The sequence below is a fragment of the Amblyomma maculatum genome, chromosome 2, assembly GCF_055883805.1.
Source record: "Amblyomma maculatum isolate TAMU_Amacu chromosome 2, ASM5588380v1, whole genome shotgun sequence".
In the NCBI taxonomy this organism is placed as follows: Eukaryota; Metazoa; Arthropoda; class Arachnida; order Ixodida; family Ixodidae; genus Amblyomma; species Amblyomma maculatum.
In genome coordinates this window covers 73,991,310-74,003,091 of record NC_139345.1, presented here as the reverse complement: position 1 = coordinate 74,003,091, position 11,782 = coordinate 73,991,310, and the positions used below count along the sequence as shown (strand labels likewise).

General features: G+C 47.6%; 1 protein-coding gene across 1 annotated transcript; it reads left to right on the top strand.

Moving 5' to 3' along the window:
- Nucleotides 1-1,015: 1,015 nt before the first annotated feature.
- Nucleotides 1,016-11,440, top strand: LOC146199013 (uncharacterized). The gene is made up of 2 exons (XM_084592696.1): nt 1,016-1,110; nt 9,598-11,440. The coding sequence occupies exons 1-2, from the start codon at nt 1,039-1,041 to the stop codon at nt 9,883-9,885; spliced, it is 360 nt and encodes a 119-aa protein (XP_084448822.1). The 5' UTR covers nt 1,016-1,038; the 3' UTR covers nt 9,886-11,440.
- The last annotated feature ends 342 nt before the right edge of the window (nt 11,441-11,782 follow it).

Genomic DNA, 11,782 nt, shown 5'->3' with positions numbered 1-11,782 from the left:
CGCAATCGTTTGCCACTCCAAAAGATAAAGTCCGTAGTGTGTCGTCTATACTTTAGTGATGCCGTTTTTTGTTTTGTTTTTTCAAGTGGTGTTGAAGACAGTGTCAGTGGAATCGAAATGATTCAGTTACTGTATAGCATACGAACTTGGGGCCTCGTAGTGAAATCGTTTACTTTGAGGCAGCAGTTTATGCAGAATGCAAGCAACCAGTCTTATGCACTCGTTTAATTAATTGCCCCTTTTCCCAAAACTGAGGAAAGCAAACGCGTTTTTTTTTCTTTTCTTTTCGCAATTCACTTCGCAGTCTGAGAAACCACTTTTAATTGTGAGGCAGCTCTGGGACATCCCAAAATGTTTCTAACGTGCTGACGGGGAAGGTCTTACTTCCAAATGTGCAAAAAGAAGTTTCTTTCAAATTTTTTTCTGCGCTCGCGTTGCATAGTTAAATATGCTTTAGGTAACCAAATGAAATTAGATTTTTATAATAATTATGCGGTAGCTATTGAATATTGCAAGATACTTTATCTAAACGTATTAATAATTGGGATCTTATCTTACAATGCATATCAAAACCTCGTCCTTAAAGTTTGTCCCGGGCATGCCACTAAGAAGTTAATGCCGTAGAAAACCAAGAGGCTGCCTTTTCTTCTTTTTACAACAAATAGTATAAACCTAAACCTCGCGAGGGAGGATCTGCACATTTATTTAACGTTATAGAGTTGCCTTACGGTATGGAGAAAGTATACGTTCATAAGCAAGTCCCCAGAATTTGGCCAGAATTTCTGGGCATGGACGGCTGAAATAATCCAGTATTTTCCACTACGGCATACACGGGTATAGGTAACCTGTACATAGATCCGGCAGGGTATTGCACAAACGAGGAAAGGCGAGTTTGAACACTCTATTTCTTTTTCACTAGTGTCGAGCGACGTACTTTAACAGGATGACGACTGATCACGGAGGCCACAGCTGACAGCGAATCTCTCTGACAGGCGGCCCTGTAGCGTCGGAGCGTTGTGCTTGCCGATAAAAGGTGCCATGGTGACCCCGCTGCCCGAGGCGCCCACCCTGGTGCTCATTGACGGAAGCTGCGCTCTGCTGAGCCGACAAGTGAGCTCCACCTGCAAGCAACGCCCCACCTTAACCCTCGTTGCCTGCGTTGCTTTCTTTGGCTGTGGCTGCGTCCTGCTTTGCATGCGGGAAGGAGATGAAGGGGGCTAGCTGACTTCAAAAGTGCGCCGAAGATGCGACCTTGAGGCTTACAGGTCTTTTGGGAAGCCTTTCGTAGAGCCCGCGATGTAACCGCTGGCATGTGCACGGTGGCTGGTGCCTGCGCTTGACCTAAGTTCCCCATGAATCACTTGTCAATGCGACGACGATGTTCAGAAGCTCAACGTTTCTTCGTGCTATAGAATTCCAGACTCCGCGGCCGTGACTTCGCAGCCTCGTGTCCTCACCTGCTTTTTGCGAAAACGTCAATAGGAGTGTTGGTGTCGCCGCATCATTCATGAAGACAAAGCGTTTTCATCGATCTGCCGCCGCTGTGAGCAATGCGGCAAATGCCTGCGGTGACCACCGTGGCAGTGATTTATCTTCCCCGTGACGTCATATGCTAGCCGGCCTACAGCTGTCGGATAGAGTGAAGCTGAGGAGATAATGCAAGAGGAGGAGCAGCTCTTTCCCTGAAGAAAACATCCTGGACATGTTCCCGTCCCCTGTCCGCAGTATATATGGCACGTATCAATGCCTCCTTCTAACTACGTAACCCCTCTTTGCCAGCTAAAATACCCTTGATTCCTTTCCAGATCAACTTGGCCCCATTCCTGGAGTGATGCACGTTGCCGACGCAACCGGACATGTGATGAGTTGCATTGTGCATGTGTTTGCTTCTACAGCTCCTCTCTAACGTGTGTGTGTGCATATACATTAGGCTGCATCACGTTTGTTTTTGTTATGTAAGACTTCAGTTCAGTTCAGTCGTTCAGTCGTGTCCGACTCTTCGTGACCCTATGGACCATGTCACGCCACGCTTTCCGGTCTCTCACTATCTTCCTAACATCACATAACTTCATCTGCAGTGCCTCGAGGATGCCATCTAACCATCGCGTTCGCTGCCTACCCCTTATCCGGCGACCCCCAACCTTTCCCAACATCAAATCTTTCTCCAGCGACTCCTCTCTTCTCATCAGATGACCAAAGTAGCTGAGCTTTAACTTTAGAATTTGACCCTCATTACTTTTAATTGCCGTGTAAGTGCCCACGCAATCACTAACTCGGAAAACACCCTACGCTTATGTGGTTCAGGTAAAGTGTAGCTGTCGTACAGCATTATTGATATCCGACAGGATGCTAGTATATACATGCATGCCAGTACAGAAGTCACTCTGCAGCGCAGAAGTAGTGTAAACCTGGGGCATCACAATGTGCTTCATTCGGCTTAAAGTACTGATGTGTCCTTTTTCTACTTTGATATTTTCCTGTCTGCGCTCCAAGCCCATATCTTCGAGAATTCACCAACGGGCCCATGACTAAAATTGCAAAGCCAGCACAGCCTCAGCAAAGCTGTCGACTGGGCGAGTTGGTATTGGTTCATAATAGAAACCAGCCAAAAGAGCCAGCCTTCGTCCTGTGTGCGCCTTTTTCTGTTTATCGTCTTTTGGCTCGTTTCTATTAGGAACCAGCACAGCGTGCTGTGGAGTCTACCGTACAGAACTCCATTAACCGTCAGCTTTTGTCTTGTGGAGACAGCTGTCTAGCCGACGATCCGAAACATGCTCGAAAAGATAAAGAAGAAAAAAAGGCCTTTTCTCGTTAACAGATTTTTTTTTTTTTTTTTTTCATGATTGTAGCGCTTTATAGACTCTGTGAGCTCGGCAGCGCCTTTAAAGCGCAGCTGCCGCGTTGTGATGGAACGCCGCTTTCTCACACAAGGGGAACGTTCTCGGTTGGTCGTTGTCGTCAGACACGTCGCAATGAACGACCTTTCTTTTTAGTTTTTTTTTTAATAAGCTAGTATGTAGTAGACGTCTTCCGGGGGCATACGTCGGGGTTTACCGTCTGTGCTTTGAAAAGCTATGACGAGCCGACAAGCAAATCGTACCGAGCGCGACCTGAGAACGCGATCCGCAAGTGAACGCACGACGAAAAGATCGTCTGCTATGCGACTCTGTGGGAACGACTTGTGACGCAGAGGAACACGGTGAATGCAGCGTGCGGTCGCGTGCGTGTTCCGTGGTCTGAACCGAAATACAGGAAGGGCGCTACCCGAGCCGCACAGCCGCTAAAATAGCGTGGCAGAAAGTTAGCAGCATTTGTGTAACGCTGCTAAGGAACTGGCACAAATATTGATAATGCCTGCTTATCACCCTCTGACCTCCTACCACTATCCAAAATCCTCTGCCCTTACATGGGCCACCTCGTTGGCGAACCTCAACGGGGATCTGCGACGAGCCATGGCCAGGCTGGCGGTCGATATCCTAGGCGTCTAAACTAGGACTGCCGATAAAAGTGTATTCCTTCTCCTCCTTCGTTTTTTTTCTTTCTGGGTACGCAATGCGATTGCACACCTGCGACAGTGTTTTACACTGCGGCCTTGCGTACGTTTGCAAGGCATACCCGTGTGCATGATCAGCGGCCGCGCTGGCCTTTAAGAGAACTTGTTTTCAGGAAAGCATATCAGCAGTCATTGTCATCCTCATGAGCCTAACTTCGTTCCCTGTGGGTCGAATGACTTCTTCATATCCCTGCAATTAACCACATCATTTCACGCTTGTTGAAACCTCTTTATGTCCGCTAACTTTTAATTCTTGCCTCCCTATGCTGCGTTTTGCTTCTCAATTTCTTGTTGAGTTTGACTAGAAAAAAAATATATAGCAGATGATTACAATGCTCGGTACTGCGAAATTGAGCACAGCTCTCCAGGTATTTCGATAGTGGCGCATGCTTAGGCAAATGATTTGAGAAAGACATGCATATTTGAGTGAACTTAATCTCTATCCTTTGTTTGCCAGCATAGTCATCCTCCAGTTGACATTTTCTCCTCTCTTTCCTTCTTCCGCCTCTGCTTTCCACTCTCTCCAGTCGCATTCCCCTTCCTCTGCATTACATTTTCGGCCATGTGTTGTGTCATTCCTCCGTTCTCGCGAAGCTTCTGTTTTTAGGATAGTCATCCTTCTGCTTCTTCTCGAAGCACCACGTAGTGGTTGCCCCCTATTCGGCAGTCGACATACTCCCTCTTCATGGTATCCACCATCCGGATTCTTGCCGCGTGGCAGCCACCTTTAAGTGGCGCATGTCTCTGTTGTCGCCATTCCCCCCACCCACTAAGACACCAGTTGCCTGTCACATTCTCTCTCTCTACCCTTCCCTTTTAGGGCAGGACTCCCGACCTTGCCACCTGCTAGCCGTGACTGATAGGACGTGGCCCAGGAGGCCACCCTATGTCTGCCCACCGGTTACGCCGACACAAACGGCAACGCCAACGCTGCTTGAGCAATATGAAAGGGCGGCTGAGAGCTGTGCTCCAAAGGTTATATATATACGTGTAGACGCTTTGGTTCCGTCAACTAACATAGTATCGCGCAAAAGCGTCCAAATCTAGACTGTCCACCTGCATTTAAGGACTTCCTGATCTAATTTTGGAGATGGGCCGCACAAATATTGGGGATGGGCTTAGTCGGTTTTGAACGGCAGTCGACTGAATTTTCCAATGCGCGAAGTCAATTTTAGGGGTGAGCCGCCCAATTTTTTCAGACTTGTTAAGGCCATTGGTCAAGCCGTCTCTCACCTTTACCGCATCTTAAGGGGCCAATGCGTTAGCACTGTGTTTGCACTAATTGCGTTCAGACGGAAGCTGATGAAGACTACGACATGCAATGCACAGAATGAGATAGTGGCAGTGGGGAGATCGGCTGCGAAGATATAGCTGCGAGGTTCCGTATTTACTGGCTTCTCACTAGAAATTCGTGGTTCCGCATCTACTCTGCTCCTGCATGTATTCTTTTCCTTAAGCTCGGCAGAGTCTTCACATAAGATTCGTGGTTTGGTTCGATCGTGTTAAGTAGTGTTTTCACGTTAATACCATGTTAATACCAGACCTTTTTATTTCTGTTATTTTTAAGGCGTCACCATAGATTTGTCCAATTGTAGAGCTTTCCTATCTCTTAACGTTGCACTTATCATTTTCCATTCCATAGCTTGCGGCTTTATCTTCAGTTCAAGCTGAGCCCCTTTCGCTATCCTCCACGTTTCTGCCTAATAGGTCGGTGGGCCCGGCACGGTGCAGCCGTTATGCCTTTTCTCCTCGATTGATATTTGCAAACAGCTATTCATTCGCTAAGGGTGTCCGCCAAATTCATTCCTTTATTCTCTTACAGTTAATGTATTCTCATGGTCCGGATCGGCGGCCACTACCTTATCTAAGCAGTTTTATTTCCCCGCTACTTCGAACGCTTCGCTCCCTACGTGAACTGATCCTCCTCTCACGGTGATTGTTGAACATTTGTTTACTTTTTTTGCATATTCACTGTTTTTTGCCTGTCAAGGTCATCGACCATGTGTTGCTATTTCTCACCTTGAGTCAGTTAGCAAGACGATATCACCAGTGTGATCCGCAGGCTACTAAGATATTCTCCGTTATCTCATCCCTAACTCTTCCCAAGCCATATCTCTGAATACCTTTTGTAGCACACGCGATGAATAGTATAGGAAAGATCGTGCGTCTCTGTATGAAATCCTGCTTGCCTGAGATTTTATTACCACTTCCGTGGAAGGATATATCGGCTATGCGACCGCTATATGTTTTTCATCACTTATGTTTATGCCTCTTCTACACCCTGGCTCCGTGCATTTCTGCACGACTGTCGATGTTTTGACAAAATGAAATACTTTTCTGTAACGAAGAATGCATGTTTAAGCGCAAAAAACACAGGACGAAGAAAGGAGACAAACGTATGTTTCTCTTTTCTTCATCCTGTGTTCTTTTTTTTTTTTTTTCGCTGAAATACGCATTCGTCGGGCCAAGACCAACTTGCCTGTCATTCCGCATTAATGTAATTTATACAGGCTATATGCAGCAGTTGGTTATATTCTGTTCCTTTCTCTCACCTGACTGTTGGTGATATAAATATGGTCCGTTGTTGAGCGGCCTTTATGATAAACAACCTGGTATTTTGGCTGATCGAAGTTTAAGGCTGTTTGACTCTACTCACGTATAATGTGCAAATGTCTTTCTGGTATTGGACGGTAGCTTCTGTAATTTTTGATGTCATTAACTTCTCATTTTTGTGTACTATGATAATATAGTGTTATTCCAAGATTTTAGTATACGCTCGAGGTAATGAGGCATTACGTGTGTAGGGGGGCCAGTTCTCATATCATGGTTCTTCACCATCCTTTAACATATCGGCAGTTACTTAATCATCACCAGCTACTTTACTGATTTGCATTGCTTGTACGGCTTCCTCGTGTTTGGTTACCGGCAGAATGTCCGATTTATCCGCACCCCTGCTTGCCCCTGTGTACAACTGTCTTGACTGTCTCATACGCATATTGATTACGACGCTGCCGTCCTTGTCTCTCAGCGCGTGCATGTGATTTTTGTCTGTGCTGAGCATCTTTTTCGCCGCTTTTAGACCGTTCTGTAGCGCATTCTCAGTTCTCTACATATTATACTTCCTTATGTCGATAGTGTTCAGCCTATTGATTAAATTCGACAGATCTGGTAGTTCTACCTGTGGGATTAGAGGATTCTATTGCTTGGCGTTTCTAAATCACATCTGTCGTCTCCTAAGACCTTACCCCTGTTTTCACAAACTTGTCTCGTCTTTACTCACTGGTTTCTGCCATGTTTGCTCTAAAGCAAAGAGCCCAACTGCCGGCTGGCTGTTACCAACTGCGCCTACTTCTATTGCACGCTCCGTAGTCACATATGCGAGTGCATCATCAATTTCGTTAACACAACACCGTCATGCTCGGTTAAAACGGAACATCTGTTCTGCAGTGAAATTCTGAATTCCTTTTCTTTCCGTTTTACCGCTAACTCGCTCATTAGTTCCTTCCTGACTAGCTTCCTTCGTTTTGTTCTCAAGTGTTGGCTATTTCGGGGTCTTCCTGTCCTCTTGTCACTACAGCCAGAGTCCTTCAGTGAAGGACATAGCCAACCTCACCAATAACGCCGCCACATCCTTCAGGGTGCTCAAGTGCGCGCGCACGATATATAGCCTATTTCATTTTATTCTCGCCGTTCGGGCTCGTTCGAGTCCACTTTCGAATTTTCCGTTAGCGGAAGAAAGTAATGATATAATCAGTAAATTATTACGTTTGAGCGTCAGATAATAACTACCTTCCATGATATTCCTAGAAAATATGTGGTATATAAAAGTCACTAACCGTCCTACCTTGGTATTGATGTCGTGCATTAGTACATAATTTTGCGTTGTCATTTTGATGATTGCTGATTTTACGTCTTGATATAAAATTTCATCATCCGGTCAACAAGACTTCATTCTGGAGCGTCGGCCTGTGCTATACCTTCAACTTATGCCTCCTAATTTACTTTGATCGCTACCACATCTCGTTAATGGCACTGAATTCCTTATTAGTGCCAGTCTTACGTACATACTGATACGAAATTCCACATCGAGTTCTCGCCTTTCTGCTAACCCTTTTGAGTATATAGTACGTGCCCGATTTTAGCAAAGTACGTGCTCCCTAACCTCGCTGTAAGTCCTATGTTACTCCGTTTAATAACTGCTAATACATCAAAACGTATTACTGATCTAGCCTCACTAGGTAAAGTTGTAGCGTTAAAAATTGCCTGGTGCAGTTATCAATGGCGCCCGCACTGAACCAGAGGTTCTAGCTCCCTCCGCTGCATCGAAGGTGTGCCTTGGTCGGTTGCTCCGCAGCCGCTGGAGTCTGAGGAGAGGGGGCTTCCCTGGTTGTCTTTTGGTGTGAAGGTGCGTTGTCAGCTCTGGTCACCGGAATTATTCCACCTGGAGGTTTGCCTGCGGGACCAGTTCCACCACAGCCATATCAGCTGAGCCACAATGGGCTGCTTTTCATTGGGAAATACTTCTTTGCACATTTTCCGAAAAAGTGAACCAACTAGCCGAAAATATAGTCTCATACATCTGTTATCCGTTTTGTTTTTCTTTTATTTACTTTTGGGTGAAATAACCGGGTGCGGAGAGGGAAGATAGGTCAATTAAGGCTCCCATTAAATTAGTGGGCGTCGTCTTGACTTCAAGTGTTCGAAAACAGACGCCGACAGCGCGTGCATGAAATGAGAGCCTGGCCTTTGTGAACCGGCTTAGTTTCGTTCTGTTTATGCGCAGTTTCGCCTCTGGTTAGTTTACCGTTGTGGCCTTTCTTGCTCGCACTCTGCAGGGGGCCAGAGTGAAGCAACTACAAACCCAGCTTGCTTATAAGTTAACTATTTACAAGCTGCGCTTCATAAACACTATACTATTTGTCCTCATGGGCTATAACATGGCGAAGTGCAGGAGCACGCTTGTATCTGCTAACTTTATATCCACTAGCGCATGCCTCCCACTCTACCTTGATGATCATGGCGGTGGCTATTCTATTATTGGTGTTGTTAGCAGGATAGCTCAGTTGATGCTTTTAATTCGCCGGATTTTATTTAGTAGGCATACCGGCATCACATAATGGAGTGAATGGCAATATATCCGGCTGGACTAGCGGTGGTTTTTGGCACCATTACCGGGAAAGCGCTGGGTGTGGCTGGCGGATCGGTCGTCGCAGGCGGGTGTACCGGATGGAGAGCAGACCATTAATTAGCATCACTCCATACGGCCTGGGTCTGTTCAGTCGTTATAGATCACCTGCTTCCTCTGACGCATTCAAATTAGTGACGTTGTTTGAATACGTCTTGTTTCGACAGCAATGAATGCTCAGTTCCATGAAACAGGTGGTTCTCCGGTGGAGCAATCGCAAGCACTGCTCTCCAAGGCTAGATCAGCCTGCCGCGTACAGCGTTCTGTGCATTCTTGTAAAGCTGATTACACCGGGTCATCTTCGACATTGCCACCAGGAAAAACTGCAGATCTAAGCTGAGAGTAAATATTGGTCCAGTGGATGCAACTCAAGAAAGAAGCGGCAATCGTCCCTCAAAAGAGCCCTTCCAGCCAGTGGCGGGAACCGATTGTCATGAGTACCATTTCACAGAGCCACCTGTCAGTCACTCCCAATGTCTAACAACGCCACTGACTGAAGCGCCTCCTATTTGCCGCTGCATTCGTAAATTATATTCGGCTATAGCTTTTGCGGTCAGCTAGAGTGGCGCCTTTGTTCAGCTAGGTTAGGCGCCTGTCGCACTCATTCTTACATTTTTTTTTTCATTTATGCTTGCGGCTTTATTGGTACCCCTATGAAAAATGCATGAGTTTGGAATGCTTGGCGCGCTGGAGCACAGGGAAGTTCTTTTTCAACAAAGTTCACTTCAAAGGAACGCATGCTGCAAGAGGGCATATTGGACGCGTTACTCTGGGGGTCATGAGAAGATTCTAATGATAAGGAGGCGACCAACTAGTTCAGTGTATTCGAAAGTGCTTCTTTCCCACTTCTTGTTCGCAGGACACCGAGTCTTCGTCGCCTCCGGGATCCCCGCCCTCGGGGGTCAAGAAGGCGCCAGGATGCTCGTGGAGAGACCAGTGGCGCATCGGGGCGCTCATGGGCGCCTCGGTGGTGTCCCTGTACTGTTGCGTCTTCTGGCTCATCTACGCGCTCTCCATGGAGGGCGGCCGACGTCCGGGACTCTTCCTCTCGGCCACGTGCCTGCTGTTGCTCGTGGCCCTGGGCGTCACGCTGCTGTCCATCCGGAAGTTGTGCGACCTCCTGTCGCCGGCGCCGGTGCCCGTCTGACCCAGCCCGGACCCGCCGCCTAGCGGGGGCGCGCTGTCCGACGACAGCGCCGTTTGAGTGGCCCAAGGCGGTGCATATGGCGTGAACGCGTGCTGAGTTGGGTGCTGCGGTGCACGTACTGCCCTCAAAGAACCATTCCCTGTACAAGTACGATGCAAGCGCGCTGTCTTCATCAGCTGGATGCGAAGCCATCGTCTTCGTTGCGGAGGGTTCTGAACGCCTATTCCGTTCTGGTGTCATTCTAAAACGGCGGATAATAGGTGCTTAGAGATTCAAGGTTGTGACAGCCCCTCAAGTGCACCTGCACCCCGATGCCTTTCCTTCGGATTCTTGACATCAGGACATCACAGGCCCTGATCTGAGGCCGTTCGGACGGAACAATTTTTGTGCAATGAGGGAAAGCGTTATATGAGAGCAAATGCTTCCTGAAACAGGAAGGATGGACATGAAATGTAACACGATTCAAGTCTTGCGTGGGAGTCACTCACGTGTGCGGCTTGCAGCCTCAGTGTACCGCAGCCAACCTAGAATCGCCTCTTGGAATCCCCGAGTCCCAGTCATTTAAGTTTAGACTACCACCGAAAGCTAAGTGCCCCATCGCAGGTGTCATAACCCGGACCATTCGCAGGTGGCCACCGTGGACGCTTACAATGCTAGGTCACGGAACTTGCCTGTTCGGCCAAGTCCAGCGTCCCTCAGGGAGTGATCAACACTGGCAGCCACGAGTGACCGTGGCGGCACTGGGAACTGTATAATTCATCTACTGTCTCTCAGTTGAAAGGAGACGTTCAACTTGTGCGTTTTCTCTGGCGGCTCAGCTCAAGACAGAGATTCGCCTAAGTACATTGCTCGTGCACGAGCTTTAACTCGACGTGTTTCAACCTGCCTTATATATACTTGACCCTATGATGGCGACTTGCTCTGACCCGAGCGTCGTACAAACTGTAAAGCTCACACTTAATGTGGCGCAACCTTACGAAACGAAGTGTTGCTTCATTAATGCATGCGCCTTTAGTGCCATGCAAGATTCGCGCAGGTACGCGTTGCGAAGATACGTTTGACCGATGTGCACATGCAAATATGAGAGCCATTGTAAGGCCATTGTACTCACAAGTGGCTGCCCAAGCCACATGACTTCATATGCACGCAAGTCTAAGAGAGAATGATTTTGCTTGCATCCCTGTAGCTAGCACCATCCCTGGTGAATACGGTAAATGTGCAACATTCAGAATGAGGCTGACGTGTCTATATCGTGTGAGTGATGACAGCTCCTTAAAGATTCTGTCACCTGACGCAGCAGCGGTTCTCGTCTGTCAAACGTATTTTCGCTTTGCCTCATCGCTTGGGTGGTTTTTGCGCTATCACGGCGTTGCTGACAGGTCAGGTCAGTCTCCACCGCTCGCGAACAAGGTATCAACAAAGTAATCACACGTGGCCGACTGTTCCAGGCGGAGCGGATGATGAAGCCGGAAACATCTTGGTGCTGGCCACGGAGAAGGCCGAAATGTTTGTACTGCATGTATGCTCTTGTACTAATAACAATACACAGTGTTCTCCTACCATCTGGCAAATTCTGAATCTGCAGTTTATACGTTGTGGTGTCTCATTTGAACGTCAATTGTGGGATCTGAAGTGAGGTCACGAAGATCGCATGCAAAGATGCTTGATAAGGCTTGAGTGCTATGGCGGCGAGTGCCGTTATTGCTTTTTTAGTGTGCTTATAAACCTCCACCCACCTGCCCACCTCACCTCCATCATTCAGAAGTGTCATAAATCACTCCTTCCAGCTTGCTGCTTGAAGGAAGAGACCTAACGTCGGTCTTCGTGAGGTTCTGCGTGGTAAGCAACACAGTAATTTGGCCTAGGGCGTTCCAGCATCTTTCCAGAACCAGGTGAC